The sequence below is a fragment of the Epinephelus fuscoguttatus genome, linkage group LG9, assembly GCF_011397635.1.
Source record: "Epinephelus fuscoguttatus linkage group LG9, E.fuscoguttatus.final_Chr_v1".
In the NCBI taxonomy this organism is placed as follows: Eukaryota; Metazoa; Chordata; class Actinopteri; order Perciformes; family Serranidae; genus Epinephelus; species Epinephelus fuscoguttatus.
Genome location: NC_064760.1, coordinates 14771250 through 14796028, shown reverse-complemented (window position 1 = coordinate 14796028; position 24779 = coordinate 14771250). Strand labels below are relative to the sequence as shown.

Below are 24779 nucleotides of genomic sequence, written 5' to 3'. Positions count from 1 at the left end.
CGATCGCGCATTTCGCCGGTTTCAGTGTATTTGTCTAAGATGTCACTCAAGTTGATACCCGGTGAATATAGGTGCGTAGGCGGAACGAAAAGATTTCGGCCAATCAGATTGCTGCATATCATAAATGACACGCGGTCTGTAAATAAGATAAATAACATAAGGCTATTTAGTTTGTTTAATAAAAGGACAAGGTATAGACCTGTTCTATAGGAAAGGTTACCTTAAGTGACTTCTTGTGATCTGGCACTATATAGAAAATAAAATTAAATAAAATTAACTTGACCTTCAAGGGGGGGCGGGCGGGGTGCCCCCCTAATAAAATGATAGGGCAAACACTGAAGTAAATAGTGTCAAAGTCGCCTGTCGTCGATACATTGCTGGTGAGAATTGTACCAAGGTAAGCAAATTGCAGACAAATTTACATTCAACTGTGTTATGAAACCATGTGCCCTGCCTGAATAACTATAACGCACTTATGATAAAAAAGACTTTTTGTTTGATGAGTCTGCACTATACTTGACTGTAAGCAAGGGACAATTGTCTTGGTGCTCTTCACCAAGGTGCCACACATGCTGAAAGAGCACCAAGACAACTGTCCCTTGCTTACAGTCAAGTATAGTGGTGGCAACAGCACTCATGCAGCCCCAAACCATGACCATTTTTTTCATGATTTTGGAAGTCATACTATACTACGACTTTTTCCATGATTTTGGATGACATACTATACTATGACTTTTTTGATGATTTTGGACGACATACTATACTATGACTTTTTCCATGATTTTTGACTACATACTATACTATGACTTTTTTCATGATTTTGAATTGTTTTTGATTTTGAATTGTTTTGCATACTCTACCATAACTTTTTTTCACATTTTTACAACATTCTATGCTATGACTTTTCGCATACTATGCTCTGACTATTTTTCGACATACTAGGACTTTTTTCCCCTCACAATTTTAAGACATACCATACTATGACTTTTTTTTTTTTTTTTTTTACATTTTTCAACATACTATACTGAGGTTTTTTTCCCCACATTTTTCGACATACTATACTGACATTTTTTCATATATTCCAACATGCTATACTGTCTTTTTTCCCCACACTTTAATGACATACTGTAGTATAACTTTTGTTTGGTATACTATACTAAGACTTTTTTGTAACATAGTATTAATTCATTTATGACATGTCTGTGCATCCCATGATCACGCAAAATGTTTCTGAGGCCTGCACTGTTAGACACTATGCTTTGGACATTTTCTTAGGCAGTATCTTCTAGCACTAGAAAGACTTCACTTAATGTCAGTGTCAACACTGATTGACTGGCAGACATCAGCCGTACTTCATTTAATCCATTTCCTAATTAATAACATGAAATGAGATGCATAGATCTATCTGAGGCATGTTAAAAGTGCCAAGAGCAAAAGGCTGTCTGGACAGTAAGGGCCATCAAAAAAAACAATGCTAAGTGAAGATTCGAACCCACTTGAGGATTTCTGATTAATATTCAAAGACTGAACAAATATTTTACCAGTACAGCCTTCTGTTGCAAAGGCAGGAGGTGTGTAAACCAGATAAACGACACAACAGACATCCAATTTCAATGGTTTATGCCAGAGTAGTAAAAACCACAAGTGCTAGGCTCCTGTTTGCTGCTGTTACAATATTTAAATCATACTTGTGTGACTTCCACATTCTCCTGTGCCACTGTGCCAAATGCCAACTGAGAAAATTGAGATAACTCATTCAATATTTCCAATCTTTGTTGAGTAACTGAAAATATTGGGATTTGTGATTACAGATGTTATATTGATTCATATGTGGGCAGCTGCAATTTCACTCATGTGGAACTGCCGCTTAAAATACAGATCTCAACAAAGGGCAAACAGTTACTGACAAAGCAATTTTCCACTCAAGGTCTCTATAAGACATTAAGTAAGGTTTAACTTAACCCCATACATCATGGTATAAAAACCAAACTGTATTTCAGTGGCTGGATGCCTCGCATATGACAAGACTGTAATTACAACAGGATAAAAACAAATAGCATCTTCCGTACAGTAATGCATAGTCAAAGAAACTTATTTTATGGAGAAAACACCTGAGAACCAATTGACCCTTGCTTTATCACTTTCCCTTGAAATGATAACAATTCTTCTGGGTTAGATTTAATGTACCTGGAGGTGGGACACAGTGTAATAAATATTAGGACAGTTTAGTTCAGCACACTGGATCAAACAGCACAATAACTGAGGATAAAATACTGACTTCAGCTTTAATTTAAAGCTGCAGTTCCCCTCAGTTCTTTAGACCTTTTTAGGTTCTTTCAGCTCATTGTTTTGGGGGTTTTTTGGCCTCCAACTTTACTGTTTTGATTCATTCTCACCACTCTCATCAGTGTTTGCAGCAGCAGCAGCTACATTCAGCAAAAAGTAATGTTAACTTGCCCTCTCTGCCTTTGACTGCTAGGTATGGTCAGAAATGTGCTCTGATGCAACTGTAACCACACCCAACGGTGATGTCACAGCATACAGAAGAGCACCTGTACTTCTCTGTAGCAAGGTGAGAAATTAAACTACCACAGAACAGAAGATTTTCAGGGGGTGCTTGGATACTCTTTAATAAAGCTGATATGTCAAATATTACAGCTGGTGGTGCTGCCTCCATGTGGCCAGATTGTTAAATCTATAATATTTTTTTTTACTGTGGACTGTTAAGAAATGTCAGCCTTTTTATACTACCAGTGCTTTTTTTCCCCCAAAAAAGTCTGAAAGCTGGAAGTCATAATCTTTGTTTTATTTAAGTGTGTTCAGTGTGCTGAAGTAGAAACTGTTCTTATACTTACACACAGTGTTCTGCAGCTGAAACTGGACAACGTAAGAGTGAAATGCACTGATGATGAGACATTTTTCCACACATTTGGACAGTTCTGGTGAAATGCAGCTCCTGGTTTGAACTGGTCTTTGTTCCTGCAGGCTTCATAGTTGCTTAGCGTGGTGGCAGGAAGGGGAATGGCTGAGAACAATATGGGCAAGTCTTTGATCAGACATCTGTCATCTCATCTTCCATCTCATCCCCCTCTGTTTCACCTTCTGCCTCTCCTTCTTCCTCCTCCTCCTCCTCTGATGTCACATCCAGCTCATCCATCTGGGAGACGCACTTTGGACACGAGCAGACAAACAGGTAGTTCTCCCTGGGAAGAAAATGTTCCACCGGTCATACTGTTGCACTTCTGACAAGAGCTGAAATTAATCAGAGGCATTTTACAGTCTGCTGTTCAGAATGCTGCGCACTAGAGCAAATTAGTGTTAAACACTTTGTGCAATTAATACTTTCAATCAGCACGTGTGATTTGGGGGCCTCATGAATATTAGTACAGGCATTCATTCACACCACCAACCTGGAGTGCAATTGTACTTTTTCAAGGGTGAGAATGATCACAGGATGCTGTAGAAAGTCTTTCAGAGACTTGCAAAACAAACTTGCCCCCTGTCAGTGTGGGACTGACATGTTGATCAATGAGGAGCGAAAGCACAGAAGTGGCCATTAGACCCCTCGCATCTCTGCCTCGAGACTCTCTATTATTGCCTGGAAGGCTTTTTATTGATCCAAATGGAATTCATAACAGTATGACCCCCCCATTCAAGTGAATCATCTGAGGGATTACAGATGCTTACCTCAGAATTTTGTGTCTGCTATGACGGCTTCGGTCCCGCTGACAGCAGTCCAAGTAACTGATGCAGATCTCCTGGAAAATAAAGGTAAACAAACAGGTGAACTGGTTGAAGGACCAAAAGTTATCACATGCCTGAGTTATTGAGCCTTAAAGTAACACTTCAAACCTCCAAAATCACCATTTGTATATCAATTACTCACTCAGTGTTATTTTAAAGTCATGGACAAAACTTTTCTCGCATCTCTCCAAAGTGAGAGAAGAATCTAAAAACTGAAATGACTTAGAGTGCGTTCACACCTGCCCTGTTTGGTTCAGTTTAATCAAACTCAAGTTTGTTTGCCCCCTAAGTGTGGTTGTTTGGGCAGGTGTGAACACAGCAATCACACTCAGATGCGCACCAAAACAACCAGACCAAGACCTTCTTGAAGAGGTGGTCTCAGTCCGGTTACAAACGAACTCTGGTGCGGTTCGTTTGTGGTGAGAACGTGTTCCGACCTGGATCTGAAGCAACTGCAGTCACATGACACATTGTTTGGGTTAAACATGAGCATGTTACAGTCCTGGAGGATTATTAATGTGCACCTCCTCCTGTACTGCCTTAATATGCACATTCAGCACATCCAATGCATCAAAACATTGTTTTCTAGTTGGAGCCGCGCCTCGTTTTCAAACTGTATGATTTGACTAAAATGAACAATGACAGCAATATAGTCCACGATGAGCAGCGCTAAAATCAACCTGCGTAGTTGTCCCTCCATTGTGACATTAGAAAGTGTCACATTTATCTTGTGTACTCTTCTTCTACTTCCTGGGTTTTTCCTACATTGAAATTCTGACCAATCAAGAGCAGCTTTCTTGTGCAGACATTTTATCTGGTCCGCTTGTAAATGCTGTCACGAGAACACAAACCAACTCTCGGGAATTGTGCAACTTTGGAACAAAATAAGTCCCTGATTTGGACCAAAGGAGACAACTCTAGGTCTGAAAGCACCCATAAAGTCATAGGGGTCCGTGTTTAGCAACAGCAAAAGGTATATATCAAAAACGCCTCACACAACTCATGCAGTAAAATCCAGGTCTCATTTTTCCAGTCGTGTGCTCAGTACTTCCCCAACAGGGGAAACTGAACTTTAAATAAAACTCATCTATGCTCTCTTCAGTGCCAGACTCCATTGAAAAAAAACAAAAACAAACAGTAATTTTACCTCAAACACGGGAGTTTCTGGTCTACCACTGCCTCAATGAGTTTGTGTTATTGTATGACTTTGGTGAGTCTGAAATAACCCATTAAAAATACCAAAGTCACACAATAATACAAACAAACTGATTGAAGCAGCAGTAGCAGCTCCTGTGTTCAGTGAGGTAAAATTACTGTTTTTGTCAATGGAGTCTGGCACTGAAGAGAGCATAGATCAGTTTGACTTTCAGTTCAGCTTCCAGTTGGAAAGGGTCGTCTGTTTGGGGAGTACCGAGCATAAAACTGTATAAATGAGACAATTGACTATATTGACTGTGTGTGTGTGTGCGTGTGTGTGTGTTTATATGTGGGGGTGGGAGGGGTGGGTTTTCAATAGTATTATTTTTGTTTGTTTTTATTTTGTGAAGCACTTTCTGCTGCATTTTTAATGTATGAAAAGTGCTATACAAATAAAGTTTGATTGATTGATTGACTTGGGTTATACTGCACGAGTTGTGCGTGTGAGAGTTTGTGAACAGATGTTTGTTTAGTACAGACCCCTATGACTTCAGTTCATGGAGAATTTTCTCAGTTTTTAGAGTCTTTACCGACCATGGTGACATGCGAGAAAAACTATGTTTTCTTCATGAGGTTAACGTAACGTTTTTCAAACAGCAGAAATAATTCAAGTATTTGTAACAATTTTTTTCCCCTCTCATGCAGGAAGTCGCTGTGTCCCTCCATCTTCATACTGGTGAAATCTTACACAAAGCGCTCCTGTCTTAGCGAGCACTGAAAGGAGAGCTTTGCTGTGAAAGTAGCGCGACTGCTGTGACATTACTGTGCCACGCAGATGCAAGGCTTCTCAATCTTTCTGACAGCTTGACAAACCAACTGCAATCCTCAAAGTCTCAGCCTTCTAATACCGTCTGACAAGGGAGCGCACAAAGCTAGAGAGGGATGTTCTGTCCTGTCTGTCCCGGGCCAGAATTTATCACTCCGAACCCAGACGTGTCAGCTGACCTCTCCTGGGTTGATGTCACTGAGGGCACTGAGCTGAAGCAGAAAATTGTTGTCGGGGAAAGACGCCTCTGCGTTGGGTATGCAGCTGTGGTTACCTGCAGGGGTCAGGAACACATAAAAAAAAAAAAAGGGTCGTCAGATGGTGTCACGACCAGAGTAACAGTGTCTGTGAACTGGAGTGACAGCGCTCATAACATGGAGATCATCTGCACTCACATGAGCTCTGAAGCAGAAACAGTCCTGAGCCCTCGCAGTTCAGAAAGTCTCCCGTTTCTACAGAGGAGAGAGACAAATGATGCTGAGATGTGAACACAGGTTACATAACAATCACAGCAATGTCACTGGGACGACACAGACAACAGTAAACACTCGCTCATTCAGTCCTCTACACAAATCTGCTCAATTAAGACAGAAATAATTTACTCAACAAAATACTGCAAGACTGAGATAAAACTGTGACCTTTCTCTATGTCCTTGTACAGCTGGTCGATAAAAGAGTCCAATTGCTCCTTCTGCTGGGCGGGAAGCTCCAGTGCATCGCAGGCATGAACCCACTGACTCAAGGAGCTGAGGAGAAGAATACAGCAGAGAGAGAACATTATCTAAACCAAGCTATGATCCAGAATTGTTAAAGTAAGTAAGCAAAATGTATTTATATAGAACTTTTTGAAGACAAAGGTCATAAGGGAGCAGGCAGACCATTCCAATGTTTAGGTGCTACGGCTGCAAAGGCTCAATCACCACAGGTCTTAAGGCGAGTGCGTGAGACAGATGACAAATATAGTGTATTAGATCGAAGAGAGCAAGCTGAAGTACAGGTGAAGTAGTTCAGCTACATAAGAGGGAGCCTGACCGTGTAATGCTCTGTACATAAGAATGAGAATTTCAAACTGGATCCTAAACTCAACAGGGAGCCAGTGAAGGGATTTTAAAGGTGAAGAACGAGAGAGAAGGGCGGCAGGATATGGGGTGGTTGATACTGTGGTTGAATATCACATCAATGATGTTACTGATGACTTGTGTCAAGTTTCAAAAACATTAAAATCTGTGTTATTTGCAGATGTTAACACTATTTTATGCTCTGGAGAGGATTTACAGCTGCAGCAGAAAAGAATAAACTGAACAGATGGTTTGACAAAAACAAAACTGTTACTAAATTTGATAAGGTCCAAAATGATGTTATTTGGAAATCGAAAAATGTATACGCAAGTGCAAATCAAAAAATAATGTTGATATAGAAAAGGTGTGTGAAAATAAATCTCTGGGAGTGATACTGGATCATAAAAATCAGCTGGAAACCTCAATTAAGTCGCACTCAATCAAAGCTGGCAAGGAGCGTTGCAGTTATGGGAAAATCAAGACGCCAACTGAACCATAAATCAATATAAATATCTATATATATTATCTACTGCTCACTTATTTTACTGCATCTTAATTACTACGTGGAGGTCTGGGGTAACACCTTGCAAAGACATTTGATGATGTCACGTTAGGCTCTGTGACATTGTAACATGCATTTGTCAGTGTTTTCTAATGTTTCCTTTACTAACAATTATTCTGCAAAGTAATCAGTTTGACTGTAACTAAGTCGTTGCAGCTCTACTCTGTTTTGCATTTTTGCAGCTTTCAATATAAAATACAACAAATTTCCTACATTCTTTTATTCAACAAACTGACCTGAACACAAAAGGTATCAATAAAAAAGGATCATAGTTACATTTTAAAGTTTAGTTTTATACTGATACTCTCTTAACTAACTGGAAAAATACCTGAGTGCAATATTTTGGTCTTTCATGATGCGTTTATCACGCAGGTTAAGATCACGATGACAATAAAAATACTACATATTAAACTGGATCCCATATGTACGACAGTCACGGCCACATTTTCTGGTATTGACAGATTGCCTGGTCTAACCAACTTAAAAATAACATACTGGAATGTCTCCCAGTTTGATAATGTATACCTTTGTTACAAATCTTTTTTTCACAATGGAAAATATTTAAAGAAAACACACTGTTTAAAAAGGATAATGAGGAAAGACCGTCTGAAGTCGTGCTGTGTAACTGCCGTAAACCCACAATAGTCTTTGTATCTGCATGTTCATATATATATATACAGTATTCTTTTTTCTTTGCAAACAACAAGAGAGGAGAGTGTTTACCTCGTGCCGATGCCTTGTCCGTTGGTTCCAACCAGAGCGAACAGAGAGCGGAATCCCTCGGGGACAAACCACTGCAATGCAATCATATATTCACTGATCAATGCCAAATAAATATTAATCTCATTTGACCCTGTTCATCCTAATGGTCAGGGTCTGCTGTAGTATCTAGAGCTGGTAGGAATTCACTGTGCATTGATTTATTGAGTTGCATTATTATAAACCTCATTCAGGCTGTGACACACAGTTCAACATGTCAGATATTAACTTCATCATTATACATATATATTTCTGTAACATGGTGCCTGTGGTAACGGTTTCCTACAATAGCATCAAAATGACACGCGGGAAATTTCAGATGACATTTATATTATTGAAGTGATTTAATATGTAGAGCAACATTTAGAGGACAAAACAAACCAAATAAAAGTCAGAGACCTGACAGCTGAAAGCTCATCTCTGAACTGCTATAATTAGCTGCTCTGAGCAACACGCTCCAAGATTTAATGTGCTGCTGCTTTATAACACAAAATCAATCTGCAACCATTCTAATAATTGATTAGTTTTTAACTTGTTGCTCAGTTGCCAGAAAATTAAATTTCAGCAAGATTCGTAAATGTGAACGTTTGATGGTTTCATAGTCTTGTGTGAGAGTAAAGTGAAACCTTTTTAGTTTGGAGTGTTGACTGGGGGAAAAAACGCAGATTGATTAGGTCAGCTTGCACTTTAGATATCATGGTGGACATTGTTTTAAAGACCAAACTATTAATTGATTTAAACCTTGAAACCTGAGACAGCTGGCTTGATTTCTTTTAAAAACATGGGAAGGCAATGAATGACATGATGACCCAAAAAAGCAAGAAAAAAAAGAAAATTAAAAACAAGAAAATTAATAAAAAGAGAAAATTGAAAACAAGAGAATTAGTAAAAAAAAAAGTAATTAAAAAAATAAAAAACTGTCCCGCACTGCAAATTTCTGCGACAAATAATACAATAAAATTTATTAGACTCACTGTGCAAGCTTTCTGTGTAATGATTTTTATCAGATGACAGATTAAAAATGCATTTGAAAAATATGGACTTGTTGTGCACAAGAAAAGATTGCCATCACTCTCATGTCTGTGCAGTAAATATGAAACCAGATGACCGATAAAAACAAGGGCAAACAGCTGACCTGACTGTAAAAAAAAAAAAGAAACAGTCAAAAAAAATCTGCTGCCCAGCATCTCAGTGCTGTTTAACGTGGGGTTATGTTCTTGACTTTGTCGGGCGCACTGACTTCCTGGACTCTAGTCATCACTGTGAGGTAGCCAGGCGGCCAGCAGAGACTCCAGGAAGTCACTTTCAAGATGTAGTCCAGCGCAAAACTTTTGGTAGAGATTGAAACAGGATATAACGTGTTTCGGCACGGCATGTGTTTTGGCTTCTTACTATACAGACATGAGAAAGGTATCAGTCTTCTCATCTAACTCTGCAAAAACTGTTTGTTTAATCAAGGAAACAGTTATTAAATTAATGATGAAACTAATTGTTGCAGCACTGCAGCTGTAAAGTATTTAGGAAATCATGAAGAAACATGCAGTGGACACATTTGAATTGTTCTTCTTACCCGACTCAGATGATCATCATAAAGTGCTGCTTTAAAAAGGCTGTGTAACAAGGACAGCTGCCCCTATAGAAACAAGACAGACAGAAAACATACATCATGAACATAGGCGGCCACAGTAGGAATTACAGCTTTGCTTATTGAGCTGTAAAGCAGTGCAATTAGCTTAGAGCATGATATTGTCTTTGAGCTGCCAGATTTTGCAAATCATCAGTTTCATACTGGGAGCAGAAATAACGTGATGGGAACTTACTCTGAACTTGTCTCCCAGGAGCTTGTGGGCGATCTCCTCTTCCTCGTTACCTGTCCGGCTGCAGAAGTGTGAGAACAGCTTCTGCCAGTGTGCTTTATCTTTGGACTGAATAACAGAAACCAATAAATATTATTAACAACAGTGTGTCCACCAGTTATTATAGGAAATATTCTGCTCATATGCAGTTTATCTCATGTGTGATGTTTCAATGCTCTTTTGTCTTTTGAAGAATTATCTAAACGAATGTGTTATCTTTTATTCTAAATTCACTGTGCCAAGTTAAATCTGCAATAACACATATTTTGGCTGCAAACACAACATTGGCATCACACCACCTTATAGAGATGTTATTTTGGGAAACTTCTTGGCAAACAGTTGCCTATTTACACAGCCTGCAGACACACAGCAGCATTAACATGCATTTATTTAATAACCACAATAAATGTAAGTCCAATATTCACTTGTATCTCTGTTTTGGTCTCCACCAGCTCCTGAAAGAAACATTTGTCTCTTTATGCTCCACACGACATGTTATCAAGATCATGTAATCAAATTACGAAAACGAAATATAATCAGACCAGTTTACGCTTGAAAAAAAGTATAATTATAGTTACATTGTCATGGATTACTTGGTTAAATTTTTTATTACATCTTTAAAAATATTTCAGTGTTTCAGGATTATGAAACTTTTTTTCATGATGATCAGTGCTCTGTTAACTCATGAAGAGTGCATCTAAATAACGAGGTTTCTTAGACAAATGCAATCATTAATAAGAGTAATTTAGTTTTAACCAACTGCATATTCAAGTACTGAATATGCAAAATGTATTTTATTTGCATCGAAAATGTTTGGAGATGTTAAAAGAGGAAAAAAAACACATTATTTGTGGAAATCAAATCTTGGTAGCTTTCTCCATTTTTTAGTAAAAAGGTAAAATATTTAAATGTCCCTCAATGACTTGTGGAGATGGGGTGGGATTCAATAAGTTTATACTTCCTCCCACTCCTTTTCGAATGTGGAAATCAAAGTAACTATACACTGACAACTGCTTTTCATTATTTGTAAATTTTTCTTTCTGTCTGCTTGTTTGTATGTTCATGTCTTTTCTTTATTTTACATGTTCGAAATAAACATCCAATATAAAATGTTTGATTTTGAAGTAATCCAAAAGTATTCATACTATGTTCAATTTTTTGTAAACCAATAAATTGCCTTACTAATTACAAAAAATACCATTTCATTTCTATTCAATAACAGATTACATTTCAAAGTAATCTGAGTCAACCCTGCATGTTCACTAGCCAGGGCGGTAAAACCAAAACAATGAGCTGAAAGATGCTAAAACCCTGAAGAGTTGACCCCTTACAATTTATGCAGACACATTTATTGTCTATATAAACAGCAATAGTAAATTGACTGCGCTTGTATAGCACCTCTCTAGTCCTCTGACCACTCAAAGCGCTTTTTACACGTCACATTCACCCATTCACATACTGGTGGCCGAGGCTACCATACATGGTGCCACCTGCTACTCAGTAACCTTTCACACACACAGAACAGCCATCAGGAGCAATTTGGGGTTCAGTATTTTGCCAAATTATACTTCAACATGCAGATGGTGGACTCGGAGATGGAACCGCCAATCTTGCCATTAGTGGATGACCTGCTCTACCTCTTAGCCACAGCCGCCCAGTGTATAGGCTCATACAAAAAGTTATCCTTCTCGATGATCACTTACGACCCACTAGAAATGTGTAGCAGCGCATTTATCTGCAGACACTCTTCCCTCTGTATGTATTTTTTCTTATTATTATTATTATTATTTATGGGCACAGCACTCAGGTGAGGTCAGGACTTTAAAAAAAAAAAAAGGTAGGGACTAGGTGGCAGACAGTAAGCAGCACAGATCCAAGATGAAGCTATGCAAATTGTGGACGCAACACCGACAAAAAGCAAATATAATGAGCCAAAAAACTAAGCGGACAAAGCTTTTTCCAAAACGGGAGTGGATCTGGGCTTGGCGTTGACCTGTTTTCTGTTCAGCTTTTCCATTAAATCAATTGTAATGTTCCTACAATAGTACCAATAGTAGTGCACGTACAGGGAGTGTGGAGAGGAGGGGCCAAGTCTGAATGTGTTTACGAACAGGAACCAAAAACTGGTATACCTTTAAAGTTTTCAAATGAATGTGTGTAAAACTGCCTCAAATCCATGAGAGCAAAGTCTATAACAAATGTCCTCTCGCCGGCTGACAATATAATTTTCACATCCCTCTTTCATATTTAGGACGTCTGTATTATTCAGTGAAAAGTTAATTTCAAGCTAGGTTTAACACCCATCAAAAACTGATGGGGAGTTAGAGTGGGCAATAAAAATCCAAATTACATGCAGCATGTTTTGTTCTTTTACGGCAGGGTGTTTGTTTTGTGTTTCTAATATGATTAGAACACACCAGAATGAATTCAACTCCTGATGGTTTAGGAGCTAACAGTGATCAGAGACTCACCTGTTTGACTACAGCTACCATTCTGGCCATGAGCATGATGCTGGCGGTCTCTGGGGGATAATGCATACTCCTGGAAAGAAGACAGAGGATCTTCGTTGAGGTGAATAACATCTACACACACACATACAGAGGGTTTACCATGAAGGTATCTATAAAACACTCTCTGACCTCCATGCATCTTTAAGCTTGTTGATGGGGTGGTCCGGGTCGTCCTGGGAGGAACCCAAACACAGAACCCGATGGTACTGATCTGCTGCAGCCTGTCGACACTCGCTGCTACAGTACATCACCTGCAGAGAAGGAGAGCGGTTTATATCAGACACAAGACACTGACAAGGGCCAAAAATAATTACAAAGTATTTCAAGTGACAGGTGCGTAAATATTATAACATGGTCAGGATTCCCAGGGTCATGGAAAAGTCATGGAATTTTGTTTTGTTTTGTGTAATGAAACTGTTACAGTGGATAACCTTCATTAATGCAACATAAAGGCAAATTTATTTTCTGTAGCCATCAACCTAATGTCGCTGTAATATGTGTCGGTGCATGACAACATTTGGTTACCATCACATACACGTACATTTCTTCATTTTCTCCCTGCATTCTGTCTCCGCCTCCATGTTTGCCAGCTAGCTCAAATTATGTTTAAACAGAGTTTGAATCTGATATGTTTGGAAAAACGTAGTGCAGGGTTAATCGTGGTCCCTAAAGTCTCCAAAAGTAGATCAGGAGCCAGAGCCTTCAGCTATCAGGCTCCTCTTCTGTGGAATCATCTTCCTGTTGCGGTCCGAGAGGCAGACACTGTCTCCACATTTAAGACTAGACTTAAGACTTTCCTCTTTGATAAAGCTTATAGTTAGGGCTGGCTCTTATGGTTAGGGCTGTTTCTTATGGTTAAGGCTGTTTCTTATGGTTAAGGCTGGCTCTTATGGTTAGGGCTGTTTCTTATGGTTAAGGCTGGTTCTTATGGTTAAGGCTGGTTCTTGTGGTTAGGGCTGGCTCTTATGGTTAGGGCTGGCTCTTATGGTTAGGGCTGGCTCAGGCTTGCCTTGTACCAGCCTCTAGTTAGGCTGACTTAGGTCTAGTCTGCCGGGGAACCTCCTATAATACACCGAGCACCTTCTCTACTTCTGTCTGTCTCCTCAGTTTCTGAAAAGTTGGTTCTTCTTCACTTGCTAACATTCATGTCCTGTTACTGCATCTCACTAATTCGGCTTCTTCTCCGGAGTCTTTGTGCTCCACTGTCTCGAATCACGGCTATGCCTGGATCGTGTGTCGTGGTTGTGCTGCTGTCATGGTCCTGCCTGATGCCTCCTAGTACTGCTGTTATTATCGTCATACTTTGACTGTTATTACATACATATGATTACTGTCATACTGTCATATATTAATATATACTAATAACATATGCTACCACAATTACTGTTATTATTATATCATCATTACAGAAATTAATGTTATTGTAGCTACTGTCATTACTGTCTGTCCTGCATCTCTGTCTGTCTTTGTCTCATACAGATTACTGTACATTTATTATGTTGATCTGTTCTGTACGTCATCTATTGCACATCTGTCCGTCCTGGAAGAGGGATCCCTCCTCAGTTGCTCTTCCTGAGGTTTCTACTGTTTCTTTCCCCTGTTAAAGGGGTTTTTGGGGAGTTTTTCCTTATCTGCTGTGAGGGTCCTAAGGACAGAGGGATGTCGTATGCTGTAAAACCCTGTGAGGCAAACTGTGATTTGTGATATCAGGGTTTATAAATAAAATCAAACTGAATTGATATTAAAAAATGCCAGGCAAAAATTCAATAATATTTATTATGGGTCCTTGAAAAGTAATGGAAAAGTTTGAAATTTTTTCCACGAAAATGTGTGGGAACCTTGTACGTATTTAGCATTCAATAAACTTTGAATCCACCCCCTACACACACAGGAGCTGAACCGTGCTCATATCCTTTGTTTTTTACTCTTTTATGTATTGTCTGTAATTGTTGTGTTTGATCTATGCGAGCTGCTGGATACCTAAATTTCCCCCGAGGGGATGAATAAAGTATCTTATATCTCTCTACAGCAGTTTCCTTAATCACTAACTGAAAACCAACGGTGTTCATCGCTTAGCAACAGCTACTGTGTGAGGTTCCTGTAACCAGTCTATTTGTGTGGTTTATTATTTACTTCAGAAAGGTGATGTGATTTACAGCTACAGGAGGGGGGAGTGATTCACATCAGTCCAGCTGAATGAATAAACAAATCACAAATGAATGAACCTTCATGAATAGATATGTATAGTGAATACACTGTACGTGCAAAGGTGTCTGTGTGTGTGTGTATGTATCCCTGACTTTATGAGTGTGTGTGCAGTATGCTATGTATGTGTCATTTTTGCTTTAATCTTTTATTTCCTGACCTGATATACATGTGTTGTTTTATTTCTGTAAAACTTTTTCTTTGGTCAAATTAGCAAAGACTGAAAAAATATTATTTTGTGGCGAATTTAAAATAAATGTAAGCAATATTTTGTGATTTCTAGTATAGTAGATGTTGCATTTACACAGAAAAAAACAAACAAACCTGGGATATCTTTTTTTCCATTTTTAAAAATGGAATAATAGATGGAGAGATTGACAGAGACAGTTGCACTTCAAGTGTTAATACTAGGGATGGGCAGCACAAGCAAAAACACTATTCAAAAATCATTGCAACTATTCGACGATTTTTCAAATAATCGTAGTTTTTATCTGCTGGAGGGTTGCGTAGGGGAGCGTAGTGCGACAAAAATAGAAGAGCCGCGTAAAATAGAGAGTTGTCGCGCGACAGACGGGGGTTGTCGCGCTGCTCCCGTTGCCGGTGGAGCCGCTGTTATTGATTAATGGGGGCAAGCTGCTATGGGACTCGCGCTGCAGACGGGTAGTGGTGGAGCCCGGCCGGTACGGTCCCTCGCCGCCTCCTGCGTGCCTCGCTCTCAAATGACTGTGCATACTTGTTGTAGACTTGTGATACGCAAGCTTTGCCTCACAGAGTTTGCACTGCACCTCATTTTCCTTTATTTTGTCGAAGTTGTTCCACACGGAACTTTTTGATGACTGTAGTAGTCTCTGCATGTTTCTCCTGTTTGTAGAAGAGCATCAAACTAGCTGGTAGCCCATCTCACACTGCTGTAGCAATCCTATACTGCCCTCGTGCGGTTAGGAGCTGAATTGCATGTCAAATAAAGGGGGGAAATAAGACGGCGAATAGTAATAGTCGCATTAAAAAAAAAAAAATCGATTTTTCAGAATAAAACGACTATTTGAAAATCGTGACCCATCCCTAGTTAATACGTATATTTAATTCTCTCTTCACAACACATTAAATAGTAATATAATGTGATGTATTTTATGATATATATTTTTCATCCCTACAGCCGATTCTCTTTTGAATACAGGACAGGGGAAGAGTCTAAGCACTGGGGCTACTCTCTTGGCTGGTTGTTATTCTAGATTTATATGATGATTGATGATGATGTTGATGACCACATTTTATAGACGTCTATAGATACCAAGGATGTTTTATGACAGAAAGATGTTGATGTTGTACACTACCTTATCCATCTTGCAGGGTCACTATGCACTTTACTTAACCTAGTGTACTTCAGGGGCTGTATTCACAAAGCTTCCTAGTGTTGCTCCTAGTCACGAAAATTCCAAAAATTGTGACATTTTCTTAGAATTTCTCTTTAAAGTTAAGACTAGCTCCTTGAAGATAAAAGTAAAGATATTACACAGAGCATTTTAGACCTTGAAACTGTTAGGAGCAGGGAGGAGGACTTTCAAGAGGCTTAAGAGTTTCTTAGAAATGGTGGAAAGACAAAGATGTCAGAGTAATGTTCTCCAAACGCTGGATGGCAGTGAGTAAATGAAATGCTACAGATTAGATGATGCAGGGATCATATGTATGGTTGATGTCATTAGGGATACACACACAGTTCCCACCTAACACTATAACGCCAAATAATCACAACACTAAGATATTTGGGAAACTGGAAAAATGTCTCAGTGCAGCAGTGATGACTTGAGTCTGTCTCCACCTTCTTTCACAGTCAGCAGTTAATTTCATTTCCACTGGGTGGTCCACACCTTACAGGCTCTCAAAGGGGTGTGTCTGTGACAACCAATCACATCTGATAAAAGAATGCATCACTTCTAGCAACAAAGTCAACCACACCTCCTGCTTTTACTGTATTGTTCTTTTTAATTTAATCCATTAAACTGGTCTTCATTTTCATCTTTGTTATTTTATTGCACTTGAAATATATTGATTTTATGTCTTCTGTAAAGAACTTTGACTCTGGCTTTTAAAAAGCACTGTATTAATACAATTATTAGTAGCTCAGAAATTAGAAGTCATTTTGCTGCAGTTAAATCTGAGCGTGTTTGCATGTGGCCTGACTGTACTAACACTGTAAATACAAAGACACCACCCAGGATGAACAGTTCTCTCAGTTTTTCACTTTGGTTAATGTAAAAATAGACAGACAGATTATCTTATAGATCCATAGTATCAATACTGGCCTCTAAAAATTGATCAGCTCGTCATGTCGCCCACCACCCACTCAGTGGAAGTTCCAGTCTGACCACAGCTGCCTTTAAATCAATACATTTGTCATATATTGATCTGACCACTGTTTCAGGCCATTTTCATTCTATAAGAAATAAATTACAACTTCTACATAAGAAGTTTAAGCTTTCAAAAACCAACATGAGTCAAATCCATGCATCAACATATCCTGACCTGGCACTGAGGGCAGGCTTGGTGCAGCTCTGGTCGAACACGGCAAAGCTCCGGGTGAGGAAGGCTGAGTCCAGGGATGCCGCTGAGTCTCCTCGCATTCTCCTCTGCAGTCTCCAGAGCACGTAAACAGTACTCACAGGCTGTAAGAGGACACAGAGCAGCAGCAGAGCAGGTGAGCGGACGTAAAACATTAATGCAGAGACTATTGGCTTAAGATATTAAATTTTCAGTCCAGATCGAACTCCTAAAACTCTGATTTATCCAGGTTTTGTCCAGTCTGATAAAACATACATGCTTCTGTCGTCCCTGTGTGTGTGTCTCAACAATATACAGTCATATATTATAAACACAGCATCTGTCACTCCTTCCTTCCAAACACAAGATGCAGTTAGTAAGACCAGTAAGTAGCCATGTCCCAGCAGTCTGAAGGTCCCTATGTTTCTTGTCTCTCATATGACGGCGAAATGCCAGTCAAAGAAGGAACTCTCTCTCTGCATGTGCAGAGGGGGAAATAAGCATTCAACATGTTAATCTTTTTTTTTATTTAACATATTTCCAACGCAGCTATTCACATTAAATTTACACCGGACATTCATATTAACTCAATAAACCTATACAGATAAAGAAATCAGGTAATTCAAATCCATAAAAAGTGCTAATGAAGTGGAATAATACAAGAAATAGCATTGAATAAGCTAGCTGAAATGTATTTAATAATTGGCAGAGAAGCTTTTGTTTGCAACGTCATCTTTTTAAGATGCTTCCTGTATGAAGAAATCAATCTCTCAGTGTTCAGAAGGGATTTTAGTCCATTCTTTCACACAGATAATCTTTAAATCTAGAAGATTCTGGGAGGCAGTTTGTGAATCTTCACCTTTAAATCTGGTGATTGACTCGGACATTCAAACACTTATATTTTCTTCCACTAGAACCAACTGACTGTCTCCTTTGCATTATGTTTTGGATTGATACACTTTTTGTATCTATCAGGGAAACATCCAATGGGTTATTGTAGTCAGTGTAGAGTAAAGGAGTCAGTGGAACATGTTGTTATTTATGCAGGAAATATGAGGACAAAAGAAGGGTGATGATGGCAGGAATACAGAAGGTAGGACGGAGGGAGGTCAAGATTAAGAACGTGCTCGAGAGTGGAGGAATGGTGGAGGGGAGAAAGGTGATATTTAGGTTTCTGAAAGTGACAGGACTTATCAGAAGACTGTAGCAGATAAGGGTAGCAGTGGTTGGATAAACCAGAAGGAGGCAGTAATGCAACTTGAGGGACGCCAAGTGCTGTAAAACAGGAGAAGGAGAAGAGGAAGAAGAAGCAGCAAGAAGAAGAAGCAGGAGCAGAAGAGGAAGACATTCCTGCTACATGGCTCTGTTCATCTTTCCTTTGATAATTTAGATTCTGCTGGTGCCATGAGAAGAGAAACAGTCCCATACCGTGATGCCTCCACCACTACCTACACTGTAGGTGTAATATTTCTAGAGTCAGATGCAGAGCCATTCGTCCTCTTGACGTAACATCATACTTTTTGCAGAAAAGTTTGATTCTTATCCCGTCTGATCACACTATTTCCCCCAGTGATCTACCAGTTTGTAGATGTGATGTGCCAGGTTTGGAGGAGAATTGGCCCTGTGTATACCCTACAAATATATACCTACAGTGAAGTTCTGAGGTGGAAATATCACAGTACGGGGGCTGTTTCTCTTTTCATGGCACCAGCAGAATCCAAATGATCAAATGGAAGATGAGTGGAGCCATGTACCAGGAATTTACTGAGAAGAATCTGTTGCCATCCACCAGGACAGTGAGGACGAGACAATGGTGGACCTTCCAGAAGGACAAAGATCCAAAACGAAGGAGACTCAACTGGTTCCAGAGGATAAAATAAAGGTGTTTGATTGGCCCAGTCTTAAACCAGACTCAAACCTCATAGAACATTTCTGAAAGGAACTGAAGATCGAGATTCACAGCTGCTGCTGTGAATATTTACTGCATTAGACTGATGTATGTAATGAGTGTGTGTACAATATTGTGTTGGTCCATGCTGGAAATAAGTGTTTCATTGTACTTTCATGTGCTGACTCTGGATCTGACCAAGGATGCTTTTATGTCTGGTGTTTTTATACCCAAAATAAAACTCCATCAGTCTACTATAAAAATTTATATTACTTTATTTTATTTATATTATTTATATATTATTTTATCCCTATATTACAACTTGCACTATTTTATGTATCTGATTCTCATTTTGTTTTTTATGCATGGTTTTCTTTATATATAAATATATATATATATATATATATATATATATAAATATAAATATGTATATATAAATATATATATATATATATATATTTATATATAGAGATTTATATATATAATTGTGTGTATATATATATATATATATCTATATATATATATATATATAGATATTTATATATATATATATATTGACGTATATATCTATATATATATATATATATATACACATATATACATATATATATATATATATATATATATATATATATATATATAAATATATAGATATATATATATATAAATATATATATATATATATATATAAATATATATATAAATATATATATATATATATAAATATATATATATATATATATATATATATATACACACACACACACACACACACACACACATATTTAATGAGCGCTGTTAAAGGGAGCTGAGATACACGATTTTCATTGCCAACAACTGCCTCTCTGTAATTGTTGTGCACATAATAATCAAGAACTTGAAACTACCGGCACAGTCATTTTTTAAATTTCATTTATGCTTCTTGATGTTGGTGTTGCAGAACTCTCTTTATTATGATGCACAACAACACCAAGACACATGCACATGCACAGATATACACTTCTGCTCTCTGACTAGATAAGTGCCATTTTAAGTGCAACATTTCCTTTCTATTTTAATATTTTAGTTTTTAAATTTGGCCCATGGCATCAATTCTCCATGAAAGGTGTGCTGTAACACCTGACGTGCATTTGAGTTCCATTCTGCCAGACCACAAGAGCCCCTGCCCCTCCCTCATCAAGGTCACCTGTCATAGTCACTACAGTTAATGCACTTAGATCGAGCGCCCTGCAGAGTAGCATCACGTCTCTCTGTGACCTGTGTTCATGGACAGCCAGGTGACGATAGTGTTTGCTCTAAGCCTCAGTATTGTTTATAACTGTTGTGAGATTAAACTATGAAAACATCTCAAAACAGCCATGCTAATTTAGACAAGACAAGTTAGTCTGGCATAAATCACACCGTCTCCCTCCCTGATTCCAGTTCACCAACTGCCCGTTGCGAGTGGAGACAGATGCCGAATTACTTTCCCACTTCCACATGTCTTTAAAACCCAAAACTCAACTCGAAATAATATTTAGATCTCCCACGCTGAGGATCTGATAATTCATTTAAATAAATCTGTAATGCGGTTTGGTGCTGCACATGCCTTGTGCTGCAGGCATCTGCTCTCCGAGATCTTTTAAGAATATTCAAAGCCTGTTTAGAGGATAATTTTAAGTATTGGTACATGACTATTTCGTGAAATTTCAGTGGTTTTCTTCTATACACAAATTTCATTGTTTACAAATTCTTGGTAGGTGGACTGAATTTAATTTCTGAACCAACAGGAATTAAAGCATTTAGCTGATTATATTAAAGGGTTACATCAAGAGAAAGTATAAAATAAGCCATGAATTGAAGGCCTGAAGAAAAGACCCATGTTTGTAAGAAGCTGAATTTGATGTAAAAAGACTCTTTTTGATTTTTAATTTTTTTTTTTTTTTTTTGATTTGTCCCCTGCCACCTGAGTGTGGTTTCCATTTACATAAATAAATACATTTCCACCATAAATTGATGCAGAAAAATTCAACAGAATGAAGGAAATTAAGTGTTTGAGGCTCAAACTTCCTGGTGGAGGACCCCCAGAGCCCCCCATTGATAAGTGTCCCTCGCAATGTTTAAAAATTAGATACCCTTGTCTGCATCACTATATGTGTAGTAAAATAAATATGTAACTTACTGTTAATAATTATGAGAGGTGCCTCCTTTTTTTGGCTTGAGCACCTGCCCCCAAACTAAATGTGTGTGTGTGTTTAAATTAAGTCGGCATCTCACCTTTATATTTATACAGAGCATTCCACAGGAACTGGGCGGCGACCAGAGGACGCTCAAAGAAAATGGTGTCTCCCTTCTTGAAGCTCCTTTTGGCGAAGAGACCTTTGCCCTGAACATGAATAATAAACCATTAGTGTTGTGCACAACAAACCTTTGTAGACACAGCAGCCTCGGTCTCTTTAAACCCACCAACGCCACAGTATCTCAGCTGGTACGCTGTGAAAACTTCCCCTTCATTGAACTTTTGATCCGTGTCTTTCAGCTCATTAGCACCAAAGCACAGAAACCATTTATAAAACACAGTGTTTGTTTTTCTGTCTTTACCCTCACACTATCACAGCTCTGAAGGCTTTTAACTGGAGGATTCCTGTGACCCTGCGGAGGATAAGCACGCATACATAAGAGATGAATGGATTTCTTATCAACAACAATTACAGCGGACAGCACTCACAGTGAAATAATGTGATTCTGGCTCCTAAACAAGGAACAGCAGCTGCTTTAATTCAATGCCAGTGACATATTTATTGGTTTATGCTGACTTGAATCAAGTGTCAGACTACCCTTCTTTCTGCCCTCTAATATAAACCTCACATTAAACCTGAGGCTAAATTCAATTATTCGGTTTCTCTTTACTTTGTGAGCTCAGTGATAACCCCTGCATCAATACTGTCAGGTGCACTGACAAGAATAAGCAACATTTATTTACGTTTGGGTCAGTAGAAGAAGAATTCAGGTCCTTTACTTAAAAGGTCCAGTGTGTAGGATTTAGGGGGATATAGTGGCAGAAATAGAATATGATATAATAAATCTGTTTTCTTTAGTGTAAAATCAAGATCACCATGTTTCTACAGTAGCACAGAACATTCAAACCAAGCGATGGCTCCAGATAGGGCCATTCCTGTTTTGACGTTTTTGTGTCAGCCACCATACTTCTCCTACACATTCAGCACACAGGAGAAGTTTCAGTTGCAATCTGCAACCTCACCACTAGATGCCACTAAATCCTACAAAATAGACCTTTAAAAGGGATGGTGCACCCAAAAATGAATTCAGCCATTATCTACTCACCCATATGCCGAGGGAGGCTCAGGTGAAGTTTTAGAGTCCTCACAACACTTACGGAGAACCAAGGGGAGAGGAGGTAGCAGCACAACTCCACCTACTGGAGGCTGATGGCGCCCCAGATTAAAACGTCCAAAAACACATAATTCAAACCACAAAATATCTCCATATTGCTCGTCCGTAGTGATCCAAGTGTCCTGAAGCCCCGACATAAAAAGTTGTTTGGAAAAACGTCATTTGAACTCTGTTTTTAGCCTCATTGTAGCCTGTAGCTCTGACTGCCTCTCTGTGCACCGTGTTCACGTGTGCGCTTGCACGAGACCGTAAGACATGGGCACCACCTTCGTGTGTGTTCACGTGCTTTCGCTGGTCTCGCCCGCAGAGAGGCAGTTAGAGCTACAGGCTACAGTGAGGCTAAAAACAGAGTTCAAATGATGTTCTTCCAAACAACTTTTTATGTCGGGGCTTCAGGACACTTGGATCACTACGGATGAGCAGTATGGAGATGTTTTATTTTTTCTTGGACATTTGAATCTGGGGCGCCATCAGCCTCCATTAGGTGGAGTTGTGCTGCTACCCCCTCTCCCCTGGGATCTCCACAAGGGATGTGAAGACTCTAAAACTTCACCTGAGCCTCCCTCGGCATATGGGTGAGTAGATAATGGCTGAATTTTCATTTTTGGGTGCACTATCCCTTTAAGACCACAATCTGACTTTTTGACATTCATTTTACCAAATAAAATAAACCATTTGTGTTTTCCTTTCAGCCACAATAGTGGTCATCAGACAAACACTGATTTTTAAAAAAATTTTTAATGGTTTTTTTTTTTGTGTGTGTGTTCTTTTTTTTTATAGGTTTAAATCATTGAGGCTGTTTGTTTTGGACAGAAGAGACCTCTGCGATTAATTAATCAATTCATTCATTCATTCATTTCTTTTCCATAACCGCTTATCCTCTTAGAGGTCACAGCAGGCCTGGAGCCTATCCCAGCTGACACTGGGCAAGAGGCAGGGTACACCCTGGACAGGTCGCCAGACTATCACAGGGCTGACACAGAGACAGACAACCATTCACACTCACATTCACACTTACGGCCAATTAAGCTGACATGCATGTCTTGTACCATGTCTAGCTGAAGCACCTGGAGAAAACCCACTTTGCTGAGCAACAGTTTTGTGTGAAATGAATTAAAGGCCTGTCCCAAATAAAGGCCTGTTAATTTCTGTGATTTAAGCAAATAATAGCCCAGGCTATTATCTGAAGTTTTATGGTATTCATTCCACAGAGAAAAATGCTCCCTGACGGTGTTTTACTATTATATGAGATGATTTGGGGTATTTGTGTGTGCTGCATTTTACTGCTGCACATTTGATGTTGTGTTCATCTAACTCCTTTATATACTGGTGGGTATTTTAAGCTACATCAGTGCATCATATTCTATAAGATCATACTTTATTTGTATCGTTGCTGTCCTGTGAGAACAGTGTGTCACTAAAAAGCTTCATGGTGTCAGAAAAATAGCCCTGTGTTCATCTTTGAGACGAGGCTTTATCAGCTGATCCAAGAAGGTTTTAAAGTGGTTTATTTCACCTAAGAAGCAGGAGAACTTTCTCAACACATATAGGATCATTCTTTACTTTATCACAAACATACAACATCAACACATCTGAAGATACAGGACAGGAAGGGGCTGAACATTTAAGACAAATGTAGTGCAGTAAAAAGGACAGTACACACCTTTGAAATGTAGTGGAGTACAAGTAGACAGTAGCATAAAATGGAAGTACTCAAATAAAATACAAGCAGCTCGTACAAGTACAGGCCTAGTACTAATAAATGTACTTACTGACATGTCACCACTTGTTTTGGTTTAGTTTAGTGGTTGTAATCCGACATAATAAAGTCACTTTGGTCACACATATCTCACTATAATAAGTTTAATGGTGTAAATGGTGGATGGTGTCCCTTCACTTACTCATTTTAAATTGAGGTGAACACACTGAACGTACAAACCACTAACTTACTGGTAGTTTCGGACACTGACAGATTTAATATTGCCACCACTATCGCCACCAGTCCAGCTCCCCCAGTATCTCTGAGCTCACCCGGCTCGGCTCAGCCCGGCTCTGCTCCACACTGACATCAGACTAACGTCCCCACACCGCCGCTACAGACTCACCATAAACCACAGAGCTGTCTGCATGTGTTCACTTTAACAACCTTTAACCCGTCTTACCTTTATATTGTCGATAAATCGCACGTCCACGCCGCTGGCAACTTTGCCGGGGTCCACGCAGAAGGAAAACATGTCATCCAGGGGAGCCGCCATGTTTGTGACGACCTTTCACCTTTCAACTGTGACGCTTTATCTGTGCAC

The 24779-nt window shown here is 39.0% G+C and overlaps 1 protein-coding gene across 1 annotated transcript; it reads right to left on the bottom strand.

Moving 5' to 3' along the window:
• Window positions 1–1603: 1603 nt before the first annotated feature.
• smyd5 (SMYD family member 5) lies at window positions 1604–24772 on the bottom strand. The gene is made up of 13 exons (XM_049586001.1): window positions 24639–24772; window positions 21340–21448; window positions 17181–17320; window positions 12582–12703; window positions 12414–12483; window positions 9907–10011; window positions 9657–9719; window positions 8051–8121; window positions 6347–6453; window positions 6103–6159; window positions 5887–5981; window positions 3688–3758; window positions 1604–3203 (listed from the first exon to the last, which is right to left on the bottom strand). Exons 1-13 carry the CDS (start codon window positions 24729–24731, stop codon window positions 3053–3055), a joined length of 1254 nt encoding a protein of 417 aa, XP_049441958.1. The 5' UTR covers window positions 24732–24772; the 3' UTR covers window positions 1604–3052.
• Between the last annotated feature and the right edge of the window lie 7 nt (window positions 24773–24779).